The sequence below is a fragment of the Podarcis liolepis genome (assembly GCF_965112155.1).
Source record: "Podarcis liolepis genome assembly, chromosome: 1".
Taxonomy (NCBI): Eukaryota; Metazoa; Chordata; class Lepidosauria; order Squamata; family Lacertidae; genus Podarcis; species Podarcis liolepis.
Window position 1 is genome coordinate 136,372,017 of NC_139554.1, and position 25,995 is coordinate 136,398,011.

Below are 25,995 nucleotides of genomic sequence, written 5' to 3' on the forward strand. Positions count from 1 at the left end.
GACTAGTAGCCAGGATGCCTGCCCAAGTATGGTATCACACACACATACTTTCCCCACAGAGCTGCAGTTTGAAGTTGTTTCCCTTCCTCCGTTGTGAGCGAGCTATGATTAAAAGAGAACTGGCGTCCTGTGAACTGCTCTATCTATCTATCTATTCCTTTTAAAAGTTTCATTTTTGTTTTAAGTTGCAGCAAGATTCTCAGTACCAGGTGGCTTTTGTCAAGGAAACAGTTTCGTTCTTATCGCTCATCTCCCAAGTGCAGAATGAAACTTCTCTGTGGCACATCCTCCTGATGGCCCCAGATATCACTCAAGGTGTCAGTGCTATGAAGGATATGATTGCTGCCCTTCAGAACACAAGCAGGTAAAAGAAAAGGCAAGCTATACACCAAAAACATAATAGCTATGCCTGGTATTTCGCTGACAGTGATGAAGTAGTAGCTTCCACTGACAGTTATAAAGGGAGGTGTTATGAAAGGAGAGCATGAGATTTCAGTGGCTCAGCAGTAGACTGGTTTATTTGAAGGTCTAGGCTGTGTACATGGACTTCATCTGTAGTGCTTGTTTGATTAAAGTGATTTTATTGTTCTTGGTGGTACAGAAATCTTTGTAAGGAAATAAAAATAACTAGTGTTCAAATGGGGCAGTGATGATACAACAACATCTAATACAACATTGTATTATCAATTGTTATATCAAAGGAGCTAATAGAATAACATAGTGAGAGAAATGAATGTTTATAACAGAAAATGCAAAAAATTAAAGCAAAACAAACAAACAAAGGGGCAGTGATGATTGCCACATAGAAGTGTCTTAGGGAGGGAAACCCTGACTATTCGGAATTCATAGACTTCATGGCATTCATTTTCATCCTCCCCTTTATCTCCATTTCTTACTACTTTGGGAGTAGGCCGTCTGCTTGCCATTTTGTTTTCCTAAAATGCCCTAGACATTGTGCAATTTCTTCCCTTACACTACCTAGCTATTTACAGGAAGCAAAGCTGTTTGATGCTCTATAATATGCTCATTCTGTGTTACTATTGCTTTATTTCCCCTGTTTACAAAGAATTATTACGGCTGTGGAAAAGGATTCTCCACTAGTTGCAAGTGACAATGGACTGCAAGCCATACAGAACATGATTAGTGGTCTGCTGCATGCCTTGAACTGTTCAGAGCAAGGTGAGGCCCCTTGCTTATCTCTTTATCAGGCATCTAAGTAATATTGATGGACAAGTTTAAGCTCTTGCAAATCCATACTTGTTGCATCATACAAAAAATGTTTTTTTGCTTCAGTTTATAACAGACACTAAGATGCACAAAATAATGAAATGCTTACTGCCAACAGAAAATAGAAGCATTTTTTTCATAAGTTATTCAAGGCCTTGTTGATGTGTTTATTCTGATAAACGGAAAAGATTAATAGTCATTAGAGATACTGGGATGGTTTGTATGTAATGTTTATGGCTTAAGAGAGCCAGGAAAAGGGTCTCTTCTCATCTCCTCCTGATACATGCCATCTTTGGCACATTATTTAACCCAGAGTTCATTTTTTTCAGAAACAGGTAACTCTGGTTTCATGTCAGTTTACTAACCAGGATCTTTAAACGTGGTTTATTCTTGGATCTTGTTAAGATCCTAGTTAGTAAGCCATCATCACCCCAGTGTTCCCCATATGACACACTGTTTGAAGCAAACTGGGACAGAAGTGCTGAATATAGTTTTGGGATGGGGAGAAATTTGTTTCAGTTTTCATGTCCTAATTGATCAAATTTGCACTTTCCAAAACACAGCCATACTTCAAAATTCACATTTATTGTGGATTTATCTTGTTTATTTTTATTTTGTAGATAATAGCAGCTCAGCAATGAATGACATTTGTCAGCTCTCTCTTTACTGGAAAAACAACCCAACTTTAATGACTCAAATGAAAGACATTGTGAGGTGAGAGTAATAAATTATTTATGGGGTGAAAGTTAGGTTTTTGCTAATGTGAAATTTTATTCTGGGGGGGCAGTGGGAAGGGGGCTTTGCAAAAACTGCATAGCTTTCACTGGATCATATGAACATTTAACCAGCAACTGCTGTATTGTTGAGGCAAAGCTGGTCGATTAAACTCATAACACACTGTGGATTTTAGGGGGAAATGTATCCCTGAGAGTTAGTATTTGTGTAACATTAACATATGCATGATTCCTCAGAAGTAAGTCACCTTGGCCGAGATTTAACTAACCAGCTCCATAAATGGAAGCCTTGAACAAGGGTTTCTGTTTGTGCGCTAGGGCTTTCCTTCCTCTCCTCTTTCGGCAGGCCCTGTCCCTCAAAACTGGCTTTCGGGTGTATGTGTGAGAATTCCCAGAATAGTACACAAAGGGAGGAGAGGGGCTTGTTCCATCTAGCAAACTGAAATGCTTGTGTAGAGGGAACAATTGAAAGAGCTTGAGGTTGAATTCTACCCACAGTGTTTAGCGGGCTTACTCCCAGCTAACGGTGTATAGGATTTCAGCCACAGTGACAGAATCCATGACACATTGGTTGTTCTCAGATGTAGCACAAAACTATGGCTTAAGGTTTATATGCACAAGTATTGGGCACATGCACTTCCTTCCTCTCTTCCTTCAGTGCAGCCGTGAGGTGGGAATCAACCCTTCGCTTCTGCTTTTTATGAATGATGATTTGTTGTTCTATGCAAGCCTAGAAATGCTGCACCATTCAGAAACTGATGGGCGTGGACTTCATTCTTCAAGCAGAAGCAACATATTGTTTACTGAATTTTAAAGAATTACACATTTGCCATGGCATAAAGACTGACACGTTTATTCTGCCATGTTCTAGCTTGAGGGGGCATTATTGTCTTTTTGTTATTATGTTATGTATTTTGTGGGGGGTTTGTGTGTTTTATGTTGTAAACTGCCCTGTGATCTTCGGATGAAGGGAGATATATAAACTGGATAAATAAATCAAATCATTTGAATTTGTATTTCTGTATTTTTGTTCTCATTTCAGAAAAATATTACCTCCAGATTTTGCTGGTGAAGACTTCAAAACGCGTAATCTCTCAAAGGATTTAGAAACCATTAAGAAGTCTCTACATCTTTTTGAAGTTTTACCAGAGAAATTTAGCATTGCTGAACTGAACAACCTGTTCAAGCAATATGAGAATAACAGTGGAGTGAACTTGACTGATATCCTTCAGTGGCAAATGGAGGCTGGCAGAGACAGTAAATTAAGAGGTGCACTTAATAGGAGAGAAATCAACCAAATCAACAACTTCACATCTCTCCTGCTTCAAAATGATTTTAATAGGCTGCACTTGCTTGATATAATGGCTCACTTGAAAGAAAGTAAAAGTGTTCCCAAGTTTAGAAACATTTGGAATCAAACATTTTTAAATAAGACTAATATTATGGTCACAAAGATATGGCAAACCATTAAAACGATAAATTCTCACAAATTATCTTATATGCCTGAAAACCTTAGAAGGTACTTAGCATCAGTCCAAGATGTGCCATCATTGTTTTCAGATTTTCTGTTTAAACCTACGACTATTTACAACTTTCCTGAGAAGTTCTTGACACTCCAGAAAATCTTAAATATTGTAGCAAATGTTCAGAAAAGTCATAATTACTTATTGCTATCCTTCATTATTGACAAGATGCAGGACATTCAAAATTTCATTGGTGAATCTCATTGGAATGAATTCAATCATTATTGGCGTATTACAGAAAAACTGAGGTCTGCAAAATGGAGTGATACAGATATCGTTGCCTATGGGCAGGTTTTGGACATATTGCACAACAATCTTCATGTTCACCACAATGGCTCTGGCCTTCCTTTGAAAAAGGAGCTTGGGCAGCTGACCAAATTTGTGAACCATTTAATGAAAGAATACAGTGAGGAGAACATCAGTGGGGCAAATGTCTCAATGTTTTTAGATGCTACTCTGAAAACTCTAGATGTACTAGAAGACTTGGAGGAAAGGTACATCCATGAATTAATTCCTGTTAATCCACTAAAGGATGCCAGCAATGAAACTGTCCAGAGATTGTTCCAAATATTCAAGGAAGGGGTAGATATACTTTCTGATCCTAGGCTGACAGAATCATCTAGTATTAAAAAATTGGATACCCTCTTCAGTTTTTCACGCATGTTACTTTTGCAGAAGTTGTATAGGACTTCAGCACAGCATGATTCTTCAGGAGAAGCAAAAGTACAGGATCTTTTGTATTTAACATTGACCCCTTTTCTAAGGGAAGACAATCGGGTTAATGAAAGACTGCAGAACTGTACTGTCAAGGATGTTCATCACATTGTTCTTGAAGTGCTGTTGAATAATGCCACCCTACTGGACACCTTAAGAGGAAGCAGCTGCCATTTCCTCTTTACCGCCACAGACTTGGAAAACCAAACAGCCCACCATCATACATTTACTGAGCGGTTTCAGCTTGTGATAAGAAATTTAAAATTGATGCCAACTTTTCAAAATCTCCACAAAGACAAATGGAAATACTTTTCAGATGAATTTCAGTGCTTCATCAACTCATTACAAGTTTCGTCAGAGTTTCTCTCCAAACTGAACTATTTCCATAGCTACAAGAATCCCTGGATACAAAAGATGCATAGACGTCTAACAGCCATCTCTAATGAATTCCACCAAAGTAATCTGACCTGCCAAGCACCATGGCTTGGGCTTATGGACATTATAAATGGACCTTCTGCTCTGCACATTTTAAGCCCTTTTATTGTGAATGAAACAGAACCTCGTGCACAAAATTTATCTGGCAGTGTACCACAAGCCCTTGCATCTTTTATTTTGTTACAAAATGAGCCCTATAAGAATGCCGCTGTATCAAAGATATTAAAAGTGAGCAAAAATGATGCAAGTCAATCAAAATGGAAGAACTTATCAAAGGTATTGAGTGAAGTTGCAAATATGTTGAGCTCCAATCAGAATGTGACAAATGCAAACCAGTATGTTCGACTCTTGGACATGACCAGGAAAGCTCTACTTCTCGTTGGCGCAGGACTGGCGCCTAATAAAACAGAAGCTCATCTGCCCCTTGAGACCTTAAGTTGGCAGATGAAAGTTTCCTATTTAGAAGACATGCTTGCTTCATTAAAATTATTCCTAAGTGAAACCTCTGACATAGATTTCAAAGCTCATTTAGAAATACTTTTTAATAATTTGTCTACACCTGTTGATGTTCTTGCTCAAAGCCTTTTTTATATGAACCCTCACTGGAAAGAAACCAAGAAGGCATCAAACTTAAGTAGAATGACTTGGAATCTGCTGATTTTAAATGAGACTAATTTTAAATTAGCAACAATATGGGAAGATATCAAAAAGGTGATCTCTATGGCAAATCCGCTCTTTCCTGAGGACGTGAAGCAGGACTTTGATGCAACACAGGAAGCCCCATTGCAGTTTTCAGATCTTCTGCTTAGATCTAAAAGCAGAAAAAACATTTTGGAGTACTTCTTAGCACTTTTGAATAAGTATCGTTTTACAGCAAGCATGAGCGTGAGCCACAATGCCCCCTTAATGGCGTACCTTTCAGGAATAATGCAAAAAATCCAAAACACCACAAATTTATACACACAGGATAATGGTTCTGATACTCTTTTCAGTGCAGAACTGGAGGAACTGACTAGACACTTATCCCACATTACACAGAAGTTTACTGAGGAAGACTCACAAAGCAGCAACATCTCAGAAGTAATCGATGTGGTCCTCAGGAATCTGTTGTTACAGAAAACTTTTGAACACCAATTTAACACCAGCCAATTAGAAGCAACCCCTCAGTTGGTCTATGATAGCAATAAAGCCCTCCAAAGGGTATATGACATACTGAGGCAAGGGAGAATAATGCTTTCTGACAGCAGGCTGGAAGAAGAAACTGCTAAAGAAAAAATTGCTGCACTGTATGGTTTCTCACACTTTATCTTTCAAAAAGAATTTAATGAGTCTTTGTTAGGGCTTAGTACTTTAGCGGAAGCAAAGATAATAGATGTCTTGCATTTATCTCTGAGTCTTTTCTTAGATATTGGGAACCATGGAGCTGGAAGGCCACATAACTGCAGTGTCCAAGATGTAATTCACGTAATACTTCAGATGTTGTTTAAGAATGCCACTATCCCTGAGTTCTTGAAACAAAGTCATTGCGAACTACCTTTTACTTCCAGGGACTTTGAAAACAGAACAATGCCCAATCAAACATTTACTGAATTGTTCCAGGACTCAATAAGCAACTTAAAGCAGACTCCAGAATTAGCAAGACTTTACAAAAACAATAGTGAATTTTTGTCAAGTGCATTGCTATGCATCATCAAATCACTACAGTTTTCTTCAAGCCTGCTTTCAAAAATGGACGCCCTCTTCCATTTTAAACATCCATGGATAAGGGACATTCATAAAACCCTAGCAATAATCTCTAACAAGCTGCCCCCAAATGATTCAACTTGCCCAATCCCTGTTCTTAGTGATACAAATAATACAGTCAACTATGATCCTTTGAATCTTGTCCCGCTTTTCTTTGCCAGTGAAGCAGAATTTTATTCACAAAATCTCACAGACAGCTTAGCTGATGGGAATAATTTGTCAGTGTTTTTCAAGCTATTGCAGGATAGCCTTCCTTCAAATGCTGCCATAAATGAAGTGCTTCAGATTGCCAGAGAAGCTGTCCACAGCCAATCTGGATGGAAGACTTTTTCTCATATCTGGAACGTGTTTCTCAAGTGGAACATTACAGAAGTTGAGTATGTGAAGCCTGGCTTGAAACTAGTGGAAAGAGTTCTAGTCGACAATGAAGTACCTGATGCCAGTGTTTTTAAAAATGTTACATTTTTGAATTTACTGAAGGAGCTAAAAGCAGATGTGAATCTACATTTTCTTCAAGACAGAACCAATCTGGAATATCAGCTTGACCATGTTGCACCCCCTTCTGTCATGACCACTGAAATGCTTCTAAACAGAATACTGCTTCAGAATGAACTGGTGCAAACACTGCCTCCAAGCAGTTTGATTGGACGGTAAGTGGTCAGTTTCATAATTGTAACAATCTGTTGTTGAACTCAGCAGTTCAAAGATTATTCAGCCTTGTTCTCAAATAGAGTTGGGTGGCCCCTAAATATCAGAGAGCTGCCAAATAGGGAGCTCGCTCTTCCACTCAGGCCCTGCTTGCGAGCTCCCCATAGGCATCCAACTGGCCACTTTGAGAACAGAATGTTGGTCTAGGTCAGCCATAGGCAAACTCGGCCCTCCAGATGTTTTGGGACTACAACTCCCATCATCCCTAGCTAACAGGACAGGTGGTCAGGGATGATGGGAATTGTAGTCGCAAAACATCTGGAGGGCCGAGTTTGCCTATGCCTGGTCTAGGTGGGCCTCGGATTTCTCTTATGCCATTTTAGGTGAAGGCTGGCCCACCCATGAGGCAAGGTCAGGTGGCAAATCTGAGCCCAAGTTGCACACCACTTGCCACCATTGCACCATCACTGACTCCTCCTGTGTGGGGGTGCACCACTGCTGCTGCAAGCATGCCCTGCTGCCTCATCTGCCATGGGTGGCACCCATGGAGGTGGTCGTGACAAAGGTGACAGGTTTTGCCTCAAGCAGCAAAAGATCCTGGCCCGGACCAGATACATGCTTTAGTATTTAAGCATGGGATAAACAGTGGCGTAGCGTGGGGGGTGCAGGGGGGCCCCTCCGCACCGGGCGCAACATCTGGGGGTTAGGGTTAGGGGGCGCAAATCCACGGGTTAGGGGGCGCAAATTACTTGCCTTGCCCCGGGTGCTGACAACCCACGCTACGCCACTGGGGATAAAAACAATGTCTTGAATCCAAGGACCACACAACTCTCCCTTTTTGCTGAACTGCAGAAAAAATGACTGCAAGCTTATGGGTTCCTTCAGAGCAGCCTTTCTGGAGGCCTGGGGGCAATTGCACCAGAAGGAGAAAATCGGCAACCTCCCCAGCACAAGCAGAACTACATTTCCCTCATACTGGAGATTGAAACTGTAGTGTTTGACAAAAATAAGAGGGAGGGGCAGAGAAAGGGGGGTGCGGGCCGCCCTGGGTGTCACCACTGAGGGAGGTGACAAAATGCCGGGTGGCACTCACCGGGGGGCCTGCAGCAGACCTAAGCCTTGTGTCTCTCCTGGGAGTGACATGGCGGCTTGGGCTTACACAGGCTTTGCACTGCCCAAACGATCTGCCCACTGCCTCCCCCCAGCTGTAGGGTGGCAGAGTGGGAGGAGGCAGGCAGACTCTGGAGCCCCGCAGTGCGCCCCACCCCATGGGTGGCTCGTCCCACCCTCGCCCTGCCCCCATGGGTGGCTCGTCCCGCCCTTGCCCTGCCCCAATGGCCGGCTTGCTTTGCCCCAGACGCCTGAGCGGCTTCCTCCTCCGCAGGACGGGGGGGGGGTAAATGAATGCACAGCATCTTTTTCTAAAAAAGAGGCTGCGAGATCCAGGATAATAGCAGTTACCAAGACAGGAAAAATATGTAAACTAGAGGAATCTGTGTATGTGTCAGTGATTGAAATAATTGTTGCAGCCCAATCTTAAGCTTGCATATTAAGACACAAGTTTGACTGTTTTTTTTTTACTGTGGGACTTCCTTCTCAGTAAGCAAGTTCATAATTGTTGCCTGATGCCCTAATTGTGTACTTAAAGCTGCAATCCTAAACACACTTACTAGAGGGAAAGTCCTATTGAATTGAATGAGGCTTATACATGAGCCAACTTGCTTTGGGTTGCATTTGGTTTGGATCAATGGGTTAGCTTGTCTCCTGCTCCCAGCCTCTTAGCCTAAGACTTGCACTTGGACAGGCCAGGGAGGATCATACTGAAGCTGGTGAGATTTCTTAAATCTTTGAAGTTTAGACAGACTGTAAGTAACGTAATAAGTGAAGTGTCATACAGAGAAATCTGTTTAATTATGGCTACTATCCCAGATGGTGTATCTCTAAATTTGTTTTACTCAAGAAAGTTGAACTCTGCTGTCTCATTTGGAAACTAGGAAAGCTACTATGTGCAGTGTTGTTTAAAAAATTTACCACCCTCATGTAAAATTCAGCTGAGCTGTCTGGCTTAAGCTAATTTGGTCTCACCGAATCAAATATAAGTGGGCTACAGATACATTTTTTTAAAGGATTTCTATTTCACACCATTATGTAATGTTTGCTGCGGCATACTTAAGAAGTCGGAGCATTCCTTTCTTGTTCTGTTTTTTTGTTCTAGGTTTCTGTTTTCGGAATTTGAAAATGTCTTCTTACACATGTCCCCCAATAATGTCTTCAGATCGTACTTGATTTGTGTATTGAATGTCTCTGAAAGGCTGGAAAGTGAATTTTCAGGTAATGTATATGTTGATAGTGGCATACAATTTACAGTGATACCTCGGGTTACATATGCTTCAGATTACATACGCTTCAGGTTACACATGCTTCAGGTTACAGACTCCGCTAACCCAGAAATATTACCTTGGGTTAAGAACTTTTATTCAGGATGAGAACAGAAATCGCACGATGGCCGCACAGCAGCAGCAGGAGTCCCCATTAGCTAAAGTGGTGCTTCAGGTTAAGAACAGTTTCAGGTTAAGTACAGACCTCCAGAATGAATTAAGTACTTAACTTGAGGTACCACTGTACTCGTTTTTGAAACTTCCCTTTATGGATGGCTGAACACTTTTATGTATGAACGTGCCATGGCTGGCTGTGTACACCCCATACATTCAAAGCTGATTATCCTCTGTAAGGATTCTGGAAACTGTAGTTTACTCCTATAGAACTAGAATTCCCAGGACCTTTAATAAGCTACAGTTTCCAGGATTCTTGGGGGGGGGAGGAATGTGCTTTAAATGTATGGTGTGTAAGCAGCCTTGGACTAGCTGTTATCCATAAGATGAACTCAATATATGTTCATTCATGTATGCATTTATGTATATGTGCAGAGAGGGAGGGAGGGGAGTGATAGGATTTCCATTTTTGTTTTTGCAAAAGCCGCAGTCTTGATTTTGGGGGTGTCTGCTCAATATCACCCTCCCCTATCTGCATTTCTACATGCAGGGAAATGGTGGTGGTGAAGATGATGATAGTTGGATCTTCATAGTCATCTTGGTAGCCTATAGGGCAAAAAAAGTACTAAGAATGCTTGAAATAAATAGACAGACAAGTAATTGTTTGGTTTTTCTGTACAGGAAATGCTGACCTTCCTCCAGGCTTCGCACAGCTGAAAAAGGTTATTCTCACTCCCCGTGATACTGACAAGAAAGATCTATCAGTTACAGAGATCCTGATGCGAAGAGTGAGTAGGCTTATGATGCTGGCTGATTGCGTGGTATGATTGCGTGGGCTTGTAACAACTGTTATTAAGGCCTAGGTCTGCCCAACGTGAAAGTGTATTAAAAACCAGAAGACTACATTCCCTAGAGAAAAGCAGCTTTGGGAGGGGAAACCTAGCACAGAAATGGAGCAGGAATGCATCTCACCGTTCCTCACCTGCTGCTTCTCTTTTCCAAACCTCTCTTCCCCCCATTGCAAACATACATATAAAATGCAAATGGAGAAACTTTTCCAGCCCCCTTTATTTCTACACCCTCACACAGCCCTCTTTATCCTCCTTCCAGTCAAGCAGAAGGCATTATCTGGGTTCAAGGACATACTCAGGCAACACAACAAAAACAAAGACCACGCAAGGAGGGTGCAAAGCAGGGCTTCTGAGCCATGTTGTCTGTGGAGTGGAGGTGTAGTTGGTGAAGGGGCGTGGCATGAGGACAGTAGAGAGGCTGGAGGGCCACATTTGACTCCCTCCCCAGGTCTGAGGTCCCCTACTCTTAAAGCCAAACTTGGGAAGGTGGGAAGTGGTTTTGGCAGTGGCAGTTTAGAGCAACAAAGCGGCAGGTGGATAAGGGTTCATCGCTTCCCCCTTGGCTTCTCTGCTCCAGATTCCCATTCCAAAACTAGGGGAAAGCACCTATTGGACTCACAGCTGTCCATGTGGACTCACAGCTGTCCATGGAAGCACAGGTCAAATCTGTGTCCAGGGCACCTGTTTACCAGCTCCATCTGGTACGTAGGCTGAGACCCTATCTGCCTGCGGACTGTCTTGCCAGAGTGGTGCATGCTCTGGTTATCTCCTGCTTGGACTACTGCAATGCACTCTACGTGGGGCTACCTTTGAAGGTGACTCGGAAACTACAACTAATCCAGAATGCGGCAGCTAGACTGGTGACTGGGGGCGGCCGCCGAGACCACATAACACCGGTCTTGAAAGACCTACATTGGCTCCCAGTACGTTTCCGAGCACAATTCAAAGTGTTGGTGCTGACCTTTAAAGCCCTAAACGGCCTCGGTCCAGTATACCTGAAGGAGCGTCTCCACCCCCATCATTCTACCCGGACGCTGAGGTCCAGCGCCGAGGGCCTTCTGGCGGTTCCCTCATTGCGAGAAGCAAAGCTACAGGGAACCAGGCAGAGGGCCTTCTCGGTAGTGGCACCCGCCCTGTGGAACGCCCTTCCAGCAGATGTCAAAGCGATAAACAACTACCTGACATTCAGAAGACATCTTAAGGTAGCCCTGTTCAGGGAAGTTTTTAACATGTGATATTTTACTGTATTTTTGGTTTTTATGGAAGCCGCCCAGAGTGGCTGGGGAGGCCCAGCCAGATGGGCGGGGTATAAATAATAAATTATTATTATTATTATTGGGCCTCTGTCACATCCACTCACAAGTGCATATAACTTGCACTGCCATCATCACCTCACCAGTGAAACATTCTTTCTTCACCAAATTGGCCGGATTTTCCTCATTGGTTTTTGTTTTTAAACCACTCATTTCTGAATAAGTTTTCTCTCTTGATTGTATTTGAAGCTAACTCACCTCCAAAACTTGACATCCCTCCTTTGTGACCCCGAGAGCACCCGGTCATTGCAGCAAACCTGCCAACTCCCTGGTGTTGGCTTTGCAGAGTTGTGTGATCAAAGTGAGCTCCACAAGAAGCTTCTTCGTGGTATAGAACTAAGTGATCGGATTGTGACCAATTTTATGAACCATAGCAGGGTGTCTAGAGAATTTCGAGACATAATCATAGGGGATCCCGAGAAACTCCAGCAGCAAATAAACAGGTAAGGCCTTCTTCAAGGTAATTTGTAGCAGAATAATAAGCAGTGTATATTAGTTTGAAGTAACAAAGTATTTGGTGTGTTTTTTTAAGGTTACAAGAAAATGTGCCACAACTTAAATATATCCGTGATATCCCACAGTATATGGCATCTTTGGATTCTATAATGAACATCACTCAGAATACAATACAGTCCAGGAAGCAAGGTAAGTTTTACATTCACTTGTTTGTTTCTTAGATTGAATTCCTTATTAAATTTAGTTGTCAGTATGAATCAAACCATTTTCATTGTGAAATTGTGGACAAGGCTTAGAATTTATACATATTTGTATAAAACTTAATTATATTCAACAAAGGCACAGAGACTAGTTACAAAAGCTGTAACTGGTGATAATGTGACCTTCCTGTCTTTGCTATGCCGATTTATTGTCTTTAGTGGGATAAGAAGCTTGGTCTCTGTTCAGTCCTGAACAAACAGAATCAAACTTACTCATAAATTTCCTCCTGGAGTCTGGCTTCTGGGATGATGGTGACATTCAGATCAGCAACAGAGCATCCTGGAGAATTCAGTGCTCCCTCACTAGTTTCTGAAAGGTGCAGATTTTATATCAAATTTGTATCCATTTAGTCCCTGTTTGTCCTTTGTAGACAACAGAAGGGCATTCATGGCACGTGATGGATATATGATCATGTTGGAGGATGGATAGGTGAATGAGCCCCTGATGACACAGCTAATTTTATTCATTTCTGTAATAGTGTTGCCTGAGTGGCTATCCTATACTATTATGGACTAATAACATCAGCCATACCTTTAGGGTCTCATTTACTTGCTCGTTCTAATAATATAAGCCACACCATCCAGGGGCAAAATGAAGTAAGGAAGGAAAATATAGCATTAGTGATTAACTTATTGCTATCAGCTAGGACTGAAATAGCATTTAAATAGAAAAGTGGTGTTTCATCTAGTGAGGATTGGTAAAGAAGCAAATGGAATACATTGCTGATGGTAAAATAAACTCATTTGGTATGATTCAGAGAAGGAAGTGAAATTAGAAACACATTTATGGGCAATTGGGGTTTATTGTTAGGCTTTTGAAATACAAGATTTGGCCAAAATGTAGCAGGTGAGATTACTGTATTGATTTTTATCAGGGGCTATGCTTTATTAAGACAGTGTTATTTTAGGTTTATTATTTCAATGTGTATGGAAAATGTTTAAATACATAAAAGAGAAAAGAGGAGCTATTTGAATACTGAATGGCCTTGAAATCATACAGCCTCAGATCTCTCTGGGCACAGGAATACAAAATAGTAGAAAATAGGAATGATACCTTTGCATTTAAACGTACCACATGGTGACACTCTTGAGGCATGTTCCCTACATCTCCCTGAAGCTACTTTCAGTGCTCTGCATAAGCAATGTTTCCTGAAGACTGAAATATTTCATTTCGTTTTGTTTTCTGATGTTTTAAAGACATGCTAATAGACCTTTTCAGAAACGTTGACCTCCTCAAAAATGATCTCAGAAATATGGTAGGAATGTCGGCAGAAAGTATCAATTCTTTGATGGAAATGCCTCTTCCAGAAAACAGAACACAGGCAAGTTTATTATGAATGATGCTGTCTACTTACCTGGCTTTCCACATGCGGGGGATAAGTGGTAACACAGGCGTGCAGCTCGTGTATACTTATGCATTATGGGATGTGGTTACATGATCCACATCAGCCAGTAGCTCATGTTTCTTTCTGATCTGTCCATTCATAATGTATGTTCCGTCATAATTCTTTGTCAACAGTTTAGCTTATAGTGCATCTTGTTACAGATTCTGGGTGGACTTAATAGTGTGACAGCCTCTCCAGCGGGAGAAAATATGATGCTGAGACATATATAAAAAGTTCTTCATATGCTAGCTGCTACTAATTTAGAGGTGGTTGCTGAGGGAAAGGCTTATTAAGAGCATGACAGAACATGTGCATTATTCACAGCTGCCAGTAGAAAGCAAGGTGGCCCCCTCCTGTTTCTCCATATAACCTAAGTTAATAAAAGCCTATCCTATCCGTTAGGAGTTTGGGCAACAAAAACCGCTCGTGGCGTATATACAACTGCTCTCTTTTGCCTCTGTTAATCAGGTTGGGCAGCTTTTTGAGTTGTTGAAAATGTGTAAACCTGTTTGACATTGGGGCAAAATAAATATGTAAGTACACCCCAGGAAACAAAACCTCTCCCAAAACACTTTCAAGTCAAAAACTAATATTTGTCTCCAGCCCTGAGCACTGCTGGACAGAGAGTTGTGATGGATTCAGTCACATCGGCTAGAGTCATAGACTCATACACCTGTAGAGTTGGAAAGGACCCCGGGGTCATCTAGTCCAACCCCCTGCAATGCAGGAATCAATGCAGGAGTCCTTCAGCAACACTTTCGTGGGCTTAAGATGCAAAACAAGTCATGAATCTTAATAGTCCAAAGATCCTGAATCTTTTAACTTGTATTCTTGCATTCAGGAGGTTAAGGAAACTCCCAATTTGTTGTGTGAAGAATTGTATGTTGCTCCATCCTCTACTGGTGAGGGCCGAAAAAAGAGAGATGCTTAATTCATCCTCATTAGAAAGAGCTCACTATTTACAAACTTGCTTTTCCTCTGTGCCAATACAGCTGATTTTCTGGATACTCCAGCTGGAGTCCTGTGATACTAATGCAGCTGGTGCTGAGCTGGGAGTCGTAGCAAAGCAGTTCTGCAACCTGCCACTCACAGAAAGGGTCCACAAGTCTTACGTTTTAGGGGTCACACTACTGCATTACCTGGATGTCTACAGTTTCATGTACAAGGTTTGTGTTGCGTTTGAATCTTAAAAATACCTCCCTAAATTTTCCAAGCTTGTTTGTATCAGTACAAGTCTTCTGCTTCTTTTGTTGCTTTGAACATAATAGGAAGGAAGTTCAGGAAATCAAGCAACCTGGTTTGTGTGCCCATGTGCAGCAATGGTGTCATGTCTGTGAGCAATGGATATTCATAGGTTGCTGTGCTCATCTCACTTTACAGGCTGAGGGAGCCGGCATTTGTCCACTTCCACAGACAGTTTTCCTGGGTCATGGTGTGCTGCTGACAGCTGACTCCAAGCTTAATTCCCTCTCATTAATGATCGTTTCAGGAATGACGTGAGCCTGGGCTCTCCCACCATTATAAAAATAATCATGGTTGTAGCTGTGATGAGGTTCAGGGCAAGCTTTTCCTGAGCCTAGTTCACCTACCAGTGAAAATATCTAGCAGTGCAAAGGGTAAAGGAAGACAAATACAACCAAGCCATTGTCCCATCTTCCTTCTGCATGCAGTTCTTTATGGGGTCCCACCCGTGCACAATAACCTCAAACAATACCCTAAAGGAACCTATCTTCTAATTTTGCATTGCTCAAATCTTTCATATTGCTATTGCGAATACTAATCTGTTGCTGTGCTCCCATGTCGTATATTGTCACAGTCCACCCCAATCTCTGGGCAGTGCGAGGTTCCACGCGCTTAGGCAGGGTTCGGGTTCCCTTTTGAAAAAGAGGCACAGTGGAGATTGTGGTGTCTTTAGGATATATAGTTTCTTTACAGATATATACAACCTGAGCCTATGATAGAGGGCTTCACAGTCTTAGCACCCCAAAAGGGTCTTGTTCCTCCCATAGCCGCAGCCTTGGATTCAAGCAGAAATCAGCCATGGCTTTCTCCTTGCCTGTTCAGTTGCAGATTTGTCCTCTAGGTCACATCATAGCAAATTCTGCCCTCAAAACTCCACCCTCAAAGAAAGGGTGGAGGAGCTCCACGCATTTGCTATCTAGCATAGAATCCTTTTTCCTTTTGTTCTCTTAATGGCCCATCACCCAGGCTGGCCTGGCTATTCTAGCAATTGAATCCAAGTATTAGAAGGGTCTCCATACTTCCTCCCACCCCAGCCCCTTGCAAACTGGTCTAGCACTCATAACAATGTATTTTAAAATGTAGCCCATTGAAGAATATTTTTTTAACAGATGATTTTGTAGAATTTAATAAAGCAATGATTAACCTGAGTCCAACTCCAAATTGCATTGAAGCACTCAAGAGTTATTACCTACTTGAAAACGTAATTGCTAAACTATGTTTAGCAATTGTATAATATTCCCTCTTCCCCTCTTCCTTGGCCCAATAAACCACTCTTTCCTTTGCTCTCTGCTTCCCTAGTCAGACCTGCAAAATCTCAGGCCTATCAAAAATTCCATATCCATTTTGTTCCACATGTATATTGACTGCACTCCAAAAGGGACATTTTTATATGCCAATAAGAGCTCCGAACCAGAAGCCAAAGCCAGTTTTTCTCTATCACTGCAATAATGTGATGAGAGGTTACCAGGTTGCCAAAGGCTCACATCCTGGGATCTAATGGCGGGTGAGGAGAGAGATCTTAGTTTTGCCTGGTGGGGACAGAAGATGGCACCTGATGTCTCAGAGCCTTGCTGTGCTGGTAACCACAAGATGTACGTAGGGTGCAGGGCTACACCAATGCAAACACCCACAGTTTCTTTTTCAAGTTATACCAGTGGTTTATTTTGGAGTAGCAAAGAGACAGCATTTAGGATGACGGGGAGAAGATCAGGTTTCTGGCAAGAGGCTCCTGTTATTTTGACTCTCCCCCTATTGTGCATGCTATTATATTCTGCAGAAAAGTGCAAATGGTCATCTTGCAAGACTTGAATGGCCTTGAAATTATTAATAGGATCAATAAGTCGCAGTTGGGGTAGGTTAAAATCCACAGCAGCCTACAGCAAATATGGCTTTGAAAAATGTATTTTGCTGTCCAAAGCTCTTAGCATGCAGCAACTTTTCCCTTCTCTCTTGTTTTACAAAAACACATTTAAACAATACATCTTCAAAATTGCACTGCCTCGCTTAAACCTAAAAAAAAAAATCTGATTTTTAAAAAACTTCTTTTCAACTGGGATAATAAAAAAGGCCACTCCCTGTTTTTTGTCTTAAGTTGCCTAAAAGCCATTCTAGGCAAAATCTAAATGATAAAACAGCCATGTTCAGTCATTTGCCTGAACTTGCAGTAAGTGGAAGCAGGGGCCCCACTTCCCACGCCCCACTTCCCATGTCCCCAGATGTGCAGGCTGCTCTTCAGATCTTTCTGTTAAGCGCTGAAGAGGGTTTTGAAGAGTATTTGATGGAACCTGTTTGATTGTCTTATCAGGGTTTCTCATTGCAGGAAATTTTCTATGCATGTTCAGTTTCACATACTTAACCAGCCCTCTAGATGCTTTTACTGTAATCTCACAAAGATCTGAAGAGCAGGGCTTGCCTTATTGCCCCCTTCCCCCACCCCATGACTAACAAAAAGAAATAAAGTGATTTTCAAATGCAGCGGAACAAATTGCATGCTGTATCTGGACTTTGGTGTCTTCTTCTTCTTCCTCATCTTCTCCTTGCCAGTGTTGATAATCTAGTCGGTGGTCCGTGCCTGGTGAAAAGGCACCAAGTAGGGCTGGTGTGGGTTTCCTCAAGAATGTAGCACTGTAGGAACTGTGTTTTACTTGCAGGTATATGTTGTTCAATCAATATGCTTTATCCATAAAGAATGAAAAGATGCTTGGGGCAGGATCTTGGCAAATCATGCCTGTTTTGAATACTTTCCTTCGTACTGAATTATACAAGTTCAACACTGAGCCAGTGTTGATTATTTTACAGACCTAGGAAATGCTAACATATTTGGGGTGGATCCACACACAGGAAAAAATAAGTCAGAAATTAAACAGTTATAACAAAAGAAAAAAACGCTATGTAAAAATCACATGGGAAAATTTATTTGTTCTCTGGCGCCATCAGGTGTTGCATGTTTATAATGCATTCAAAGCATATTTTTACTAATGAATACAATCGCAATTCAGCCAAAGTTAAGCAGTTTTAAGTCCTATTTATTTCAGCAGGAGAGGTTTAAAAGCATGTGCTCAATGCTCCCACTGGGATCATTAGGATCTAGACGTTCTCTGTTTTGATTTTGTACCTCACATGCTTAGTTTTGGTTATGATGTTCCTTTCTCTTTGCTATTCTAGGTGCTTTTCCCAATGGAACTTCAAACTTCTTTGGATAAAGTGCTGGCTCTTCTCAAGGATTTGGATCACATCAAGGAACAGGTTGCATCAGATGTCCGTCCACTCTTAGATGCAATTCATTCACTTAAAAAACTACGTCAGTCAAGAAATGTACCACTGTCCAAGGTTGGTTTTCTTTTTCAATAGGCAAAAGTCAAAAATTCATTCTAAATAACAAATACTGTTGTGAAAACTAGTTACTGGGGGAGTTTCCAGGAATGTTAGCAAACATAACTAAAGATCAACAAAACATATATTATGTGTATAAATAGCAAATCATATGTTTTCCAGAAAGGGAAACCATGTTAGTTTGCTGCAGCCGAAACAATAGCCTTGTGGCACCTTAAAGACATAAGGATTTATAACAGCATAAGGTTTGATTTCTGCTACAGCATACTTCTTTAGATGCATAACAGTGTTTTACCCTGAATACATTTTATGCATCTGATGCAGTTACTGTAGTCCACAAAAGCTTATGCCATAATAAATTTACTGGTCTTTAAGGTGCCACAAAACTCTTTTTGTTGTTTTATGGTCTATTTTGGGGAAAGAATTCCAGGTAGGACTGTAGGAGCCATAATGAAGGTGTACAGTTGTATATCAGGTCTTTCTGGACTGTATTTAGCACTAAGGTATGTGCAAGATTTTACTGTTGTTGTTATTTTATTCATTATATTGATTTGTTTAGGTAGTTATTTAAAATAGATTTACCCCGCTCCCCAGCAATAATATTTTTTTGGAACTGGCTTTAACATGAATTAAATAAAAATACATAACCATTTATGTATTTAAATACATAACCATTCTGCCACCAGAATGTGGCAGCTAGACTGGTGACTGGGAGTGGCCACTGAGACCATATAACACTGGTCTTGAAAGACCTACATTGGCTCCCAGTACGTTTCCGAGCACAATCGAAGTGTTGGTGCTGACCTTTAAAGCCCTAAACAGCCTCAGCCCAGTATACCTGAAGGAGCATCTCCACCCCCATCGTTCTGCCCAGACACTGAGGTCCAGCACCGAGGGCCTTCTGGCGGTTCCCTCACTGCAAGAAGTGAGGTTACAGGGAACCAGACAGAGGGCCTTCTCAGTGGTGGTGCCCGCCATGTGGAATGCCCTCCCACCAGATGTCAAGGAAATAGACAACTACCTGACTTTTAGAAGACATCTGAAGGCAGTACTGATATCCATCTTGTTGTGACGGGGCAGGGGGGCTTTTCTGTTGTGACTCCATCTCCCCTGCGATATAGAGCAGGCGCCAACTGTGCTTTGCTTTCAGGGCTGGTCAAAACTTAGCTATTTTGCCAGGCTTTCACTGGCTATTTCCACCAACTTAACATGGTTTCCACTGATTTGCACTATATTTTGATACATTCTAAATGATGTTTTATTGTGAGCCACCTTGAGATTTTTCTTAGTGAAAGGTGGTATAGAAAGTAGAAATTTATTTTTCTATAAAATTCTGAGATTTTTCTTTTTCCTGCCCATCCCCAAAGGAAGGTCATTTTAAAAAATTGTGACTGCCATTTCACTGTCACAATGTCCTGGAATGATGTCATGTCCAGGGCACTGTGGTAGATACAGAATGGTGGACAGCTGCCATCACAGCAGCTGCCTGCTTCCTGCAGCAAATTACAACTACTGTAGGAAAAAAGAAAGAGATGCAGTCCCAAGAAATGTGGTGGACAATTTCTCCTGTCCACTCACTCCTTGTTCCCTGGTGGGGTAGCGGGACATGGGTGCCAACAAGTCTTGGGCCGGCTCTGCGTAACATCCAGACACAACACTAACCATCCTAGTCCCATTTTGGCTGCCAATGTTATATGTTGCCACATAAATGTTATGCCATATATAAATTTGAATGTTACCATTATCTCATTTGCCAAAATTTATTCTGTCCATCAACATGCCTTCTGTTTGCTTCCACAGGCATTGTCTCAGGCGAGCAACTTAACAATGAACAGAGGGACATTTAAAATCATTTCAAAAGCTCTCTGCAATGAGGAAATCACTCCTTTGTTCTTTGAGTCTCTGCTTCCAGATTTTGAAGAGCAGAATGTTCACCATTCTTCTGTACAAGATGAGCGAATACAACATATTATGAATAAATATGGCATCCCACAGAACACCAGTGAGTTGTTAATACTATTGGTATCTGAAGCCTCTTGTAAAACCTACAGGGTACAACCCAACAAAATTATTGGGTGGGAGCAAGTTGTAACAAGTCTTAATTGGGAATTAAGATTTCAACTCATTGCTTTCAGGAGAACATAAGCACAATTAGGAATGTGCAAAACTGCATTTGTTTATTTCTTTAGAATTGTCCAATATGTTTTTTAAAAGTCCACAAATAGCCTGCTTATCAAAATCCCACGAACCTCTGCAAGATCATGGTCATGTTTATGTGCATATTTATGCCATTTACATTTCTTGATATGAGAAAACAGGCAAATAAAGATGTCCTAAATATTTTAGACATTTCCCCTTTCGCTCTTTCAACCACTGATCAACCTTATTCCCTTATAAATTAGTTAGAGGTCAATGAAATCTAAACACACACACAATCATAATCCAATAAGATACTCTCTGTGAACACTATTGAAGTTGCATAGGAACTGGTCCAAGAATAGCTTTCTTTTGTCCTCCCACCTGTCTCACCAGGTAGAATAGAAATCTGGGACCTTAAAGATCAGCTTTCATTCTAACTTCATGGCTTATTAGTAAGGGTAATTAAAAGTCATATTTCTAGAGTTAGAAAAGCACTTATATGAGCAGGATTCTGTGCTTTTATATCAACTGAGTAGGAAGATGACTACAAGAGGGGAGGGCGTATACAGGGTGTATTTTGCATATGAACCAGATTCAATCCAGTTATAAAGGATTTCAGGTGGCAGGAAAGACCTAATCTTGAGACCTGGTGCCAGTCAGACCATTGGTCCAATGACAATACGAGTCAGAATGGACTCAGTATGGCAGCACCATATGTTCATAAGGGCGCTCCGGTCTCAATGAGATCAAATTCTGCAATACATGTTTGTATGTAGTTATGGTGACCTATTTCAAAAATGGAAAAACTGACTTTGCTGCTGGAATTGCTGAGCTTTCAGCAGACACTTTACAAAGAAATGCAAGGTTTGCATTTTCTTGGTGCAAGAAAAGTTTCTATCTGAAAAGTGAAGCAATGCAGACAGCAGTTGAAGTGGCTTTAATACATTGCCAAATCTAAAGTCCCCAATGAGTTTGGCTTTAGTATTCAGAAAGGTCACTGCTTTTATTTTGAGGAGTTGTTTTTCCATCTGTACTGACACTCGCTCCTCTGAGCTCCAAAAGCTCCATTTAACCTTAAACAGAAGAGGTTTTTGCTAGAACAATAAGAACCTTGTTAGCTGAGTTCAGCTATGGGAGATCTTTGGGGAGGATTAGCTTTGTCAAAAGGCATCACATCAGGATGTGAAGACAGGGCTTTCAAGGGATTCTTCAAGCATCTGCTCTCATCTGGCAAGCATCAATATCTGCATCCAGACTGTGCATCTGTGTTATGTGTGCTAATTCTCACACCGACTCTGTCTTTTTCTAGCATCGTTCTGCACATCAATCTTTTTGGACTTGGTGAAAACACCTACAGGGGCTTTAATTTGGTCTTTCTTAAAGCCCATGCTGTTTGGGAGGATTCTGTATACACCAGACACCCCTGAAACAAGAGCAATCATGGAGAAGGTAACACCACGCTCAATAAAATCAATAGTTCTCGGTGATTAGAAAACACTTGGTACTTGCAGTAGACGCCAATTAGGAGGTTGCTTCTCCAGTGACTTGGGAACATATGGAATTCCTAATGTTAATTTGCCTTCAGAATATGTGGCTTAGTTGGGAAGAAGTTTTGTAAAAATAGCGAGAAATTACTATTAACCAGTGTGAGACTGCTCTCATAATCAGGGAGCAAACCAAGGCATCAAAGCACTGTAATTCACTTGATTGACTAGATATGCATTTTTCTTTGCCCATATATTTTTTGTTCTCTTAGTCTAATGCAACATTGAAACTGATGGCTGAATTAACACAAAAATCCCAGGAGTGGCTGGACAATTCACCATTGCTGATGAGCTCACTGAATATGTTAAAGGAAACTATTCCAATAGCAAAGGTATGAAACGTTCACTCCCTATCTCCTTAACTGATGGAGTGTTGATTTTGTCTTGTTATGGTTTTTGTGCTAGTTGATTTGTACGTCTGGATTAATAATTATGCTTAACATCTCATAGCATAGGATTCCAGCAAAGTTGACCTTACCTCGGAGCTCCCTGATTCATAAAATAAGGTCCCCTCTGCTGCTGCTTACTTTAAAATGTGTGTGGAAGATGAGAAGTGTTTCCTTCCCTCATAGAAAGGGGAGCATTGCCTACATGCCCAGGCCTGAAAAACTTTCATGTGTCAGTCTTCTGTCCATGATGAATGATGCATCAGCCTTGCTGTCTGCATTGCAACCATTTTCACACGTATCATGAATGGGGAAAGGGCCTTGCAGCAAGTGAATGAGTGGGTGTGTGTAAGGTTTTAATCAGAAGCAAGAAACCGGAGACATCATAATGATTTCACAATGGAGTCTCCATCTCCTGTCATCCGGCTATCTCAAGTTCTCTCCCCCAAATCCAGGCTTTATGGGCCAACCACTGCTAATTTCTCAACAAAACGCCAAAGGTATTTTGGCTCAGCTATAGTTGCATACTTCCTATTAACTGTCTCCTCTCACATGTACCTTCTTGCAATTTGGGGGTAGGGAGAGCTTGCTCTCTCTCTGCTTGGGGGTGGGAGTTGGTGGAGCTTTCTCTGCAGTGGTGCTGAGGCTGCAGTACTGCAGTACTTTTGACCATCTGGCCCATCACATGGGGTTTTCGGATGAGGAAGGTAGGCATAGCTTTGGGGCCTTTTGCAAGGGAAGGTTAAACTGGTCAAACGGCTGACAGAGCTAGTTCCCTGTCTAATTTTTAAGTGCAAATTCACCTGTCTGTACCTTTATGGTATTTTAATTAAGCTGCTTAATTTTTTAAAAAAGTTATATCATTGTTACAATGTGTGATTGTTTTGAGGTCTTGTATGCCCCCTTGGAACAACATTGTTTTATGGAAGGGTATGCGGTCTGAAAAGTTTAAAATACTTTTTTCATGATTAAATTAATATCTTTGAGCCTTTCCCTAAATTGTAGAGATACCTGTGTGCTGACAGGCTGGTACCTGCTCTATTATCTAAGAAAACCTGTTTGAGTCAGGAGGATCAAAAAGGCTCCGTAGCGTAATGAGTTGAAATATTTGAATTCAAGCTACAAAATTCAGACCTTCTTCATAAATCAGTGTTAAAACTCCCCTCTGGCGCTGAGTCCTATGGCAACAATCATTTTCTTTTTACTATGAAGTTGCAGCTGTCTTCTGTCAAATGATGTCTTTATTAACTCATGGTAGCATGTGAAATTCAAGACAATGTATCTGACAGAGATAGCTATAACACAGGAACTTATTAACTCATGTAAGCAGTCAAATTCAGTATAACACAGTCAGTATAGCAAGGCTTGAGGGAAACCTTAGGAGTATTTTATTTTTTGTAACATGGAAATAAAATCTGGATGCTAGAAAAATTCATGCATCTCATGATGTCTTAATGGTGGCTTGTTTTTCTCTCAAGCCCATTTGAAAGCTTCATATGAAACATGCATATCAAGGCTATAAATAGGGATAAACAAAATTAGTAACGCTCATAAAGTGCTATAAAGTGAGCTGGTTTTGTCTTGCTGCCCTTCCACTTATGCCTGATGCAGTACTGTCTGCTCCACTGTGTGCTGTGGTTTTGTTTTCAATCTGTCATGATCTATGCTGCTGTGCTTTGCTCTATTTACTAATCCATTGTCTCTCCTGCATGTTCCCTTTCAAAGTTTGATAAACAACAAATATCCTTGTGCCACCTTAAAGTCGGTGTTAATGAACTGGCCATTACAAAACCATCTATGAATGCAAACCTAACCATGCCTACTTAGAAGATAGTCATACTGAATTTAGTGGGGCATACCTTCTGGTAAGTGAGGTTAAGATTGTAGCCTCTCTCACTGCCTAGATTTCACAACTCAGTATAAACTTGCCATCTTATATTGCTTCCCTCACTCAGTACCAGAGGTAGGCAGTTGAGTTACAAGTCAAGAAAATTTCAAGGGGGAAAAAGTAAAGGAACTATAATTTAAATTTCCTTTTTTCCAAATTACTTTTATTAATTTTCCAAATGATTACAAATCAAACCAAATTAATTTAATACAATTTCTTAAAGCCAGGTCTTCCACTCCTGTTCCAAACATATGATCATGATCATTATTTCCTCACATTGCCACATCATTTCTTATTTTGAGTCCAGTTGACATCCTTCACTTGCCGTTTAACCATTCTTCCAGCTGGCCGCTTTTTTCACCTTACAACCAGCACCTCCGTTACGTCTTGTAAATAAGTAATCCATTTCACATGTGTAATCCTTCATATACATTGTTGTTCCAGACCTGGTGTGCTGGGAGAGTTAATTACTATCTTCCATTGTTCAGTTCTTTGCAGTGTTTATCTGGATGGTACTAGGTCATATTTCATTTTCCCGCTGTTTACCAACTAGCGTATGAGCTGCAGCCATAAATAATTCACAGAATACATATCCAAACTCTGCCATTAAAATTCTGCTCTGGAGTTCTTCCTCGGCACACAGTTAAAAACAAGATCTTTTCTCAAATTCAATCTCTTTGCCAGATCTGTTCAGCAGCATTTCATTCTCCCCCTACTGCATTCCTCCAACAGCAGTTCAGGAATAATTTTAAATAAAGTCCATTCAGCCCCAGTCGAGGGGGGAGGGCTTAGTAAACACTTGTTAAATTCCTTGTTGACAATAAATCAAAAGCCTCCCCCCTCTTTTCTGAAGTAACAAACAGAATAACATAGCAGTAGCTACACACATCCTTTTCATTATGCGGGGGGGGGGGGAGGCAGGAAAAATGAGATCATTTGAAAACCACAAGAAAGCACAAAGCACCTTGTCCCCCCCCCTTCCTTTCCTGGCTGTTATCAGGATTCTTGAGCTTCAAAGAAAACATCCAGACACCTTCAAAGAGCCAAGCACAGTCCTTTCAGCAGCTGACTGATTGCAGCCCATTAGCATATGTTGGCCCAGGAGCGCCTCTTGATTAATGCCAATTAACCGAATTGTGGAGGAACCAACTACAAATCATGCCGGAGATGGAGGCTTGTCCATGGCAGAGACACACTCCCAGGTCTCACCCGCTCTGCCTTTCAAGTTGGCAGACATGGGCTTGAGCGACACAGCAGGGAGCCCCGTAGACTCCACTGGAGAGCATTGCTGAGATTTTTGCCTCAAAAATCCTGACTATCCCCTGCCTGAACCTCCCCTTTGCCTGTGAAGGGCAGCGATGAGCTACTGCTATTGAGTTCGTGATGTAGCCAGAAACCTAACTGAAGTTTACTTTTAAGGGCATTTTTATAGTGGTCAAAAATCCAGATGGTTCTCCCCACTTTGACAAAGAGGCTAGGACTTTAACAGAGGAAGAAATATAAAATCCACAGGTAATAAGAGAGATCACTTATTTACATATGGAAAAAAAGCAATTTTGCATTCCATTGGCTTCTAAAATTCACAATATGAAGAGAAGCAGATCAAGGCTGAATCCCTAACTCTATTTACCTGAGAGTAAGCCTCACTGAATTCAATGGGATTTACTTCTCAGGTTTGCAGT

The 25,995-nt window shown here is 41.2% G+C and overlaps 1 protein-coding gene across 1 annotated transcript in view; it reads left to right on the plus strand.

The window, feature by feature from the left end:
- ABCA12 (ATP binding cassette subfamily A member 12) overlaps window positions 1-25,995 on the plus strand; it is a 125,552-nt gene that overhangs the window by 31,758 nt on the left and 67,799 nt on the right. The window contains exons 7-20 of the mRNA XM_083471236.1: window positions 186-364; window positions 1,067-1,179; window positions 1,848-1,941; window positions 3,004-7,026; window positions 9,240-9,355; window positions 10,198-10,304; window positions 11,870-12,123; window positions 12,213-12,325; window positions 13,594-13,718; window positions 14,774-14,947; window positions 18,189-18,353; window positions 20,157-20,358; window positions 21,805-21,944; window positions 22,252-22,371. Coding sequence (XP_083327362.1) covers window positions 186-364; window positions 1,067-1,179; window positions 1,848-1,941; window positions 3,004-7,026; window positions 9,240-9,355; window positions 10,198-10,304; window positions 11,870-12,123; window positions 12,213-12,325; window positions 13,594-13,718; window positions 14,774-14,947; window positions 18,189-18,353; window positions 20,157-20,358; window positions 21,805-21,944; window positions 22,252-22,371 — 5,925 coding nt within the window. The remainder of the gene's footprint in view (window positions 1-185; window positions 365-1,066; window positions 1,180-1,847; window positions 1,942-3,003; window positions 7,027-9,239; window positions 9,356-10,197; window positions 10,305-11,869; window positions 12,124-12,212; window positions 12,326-13,593; window positions 13,719-14,773; window positions 14,948-18,188; window positions 18,354-20,156; window positions 20,359-21,804; window positions 21,945-22,251; window positions 22,372-25,995) is intronic.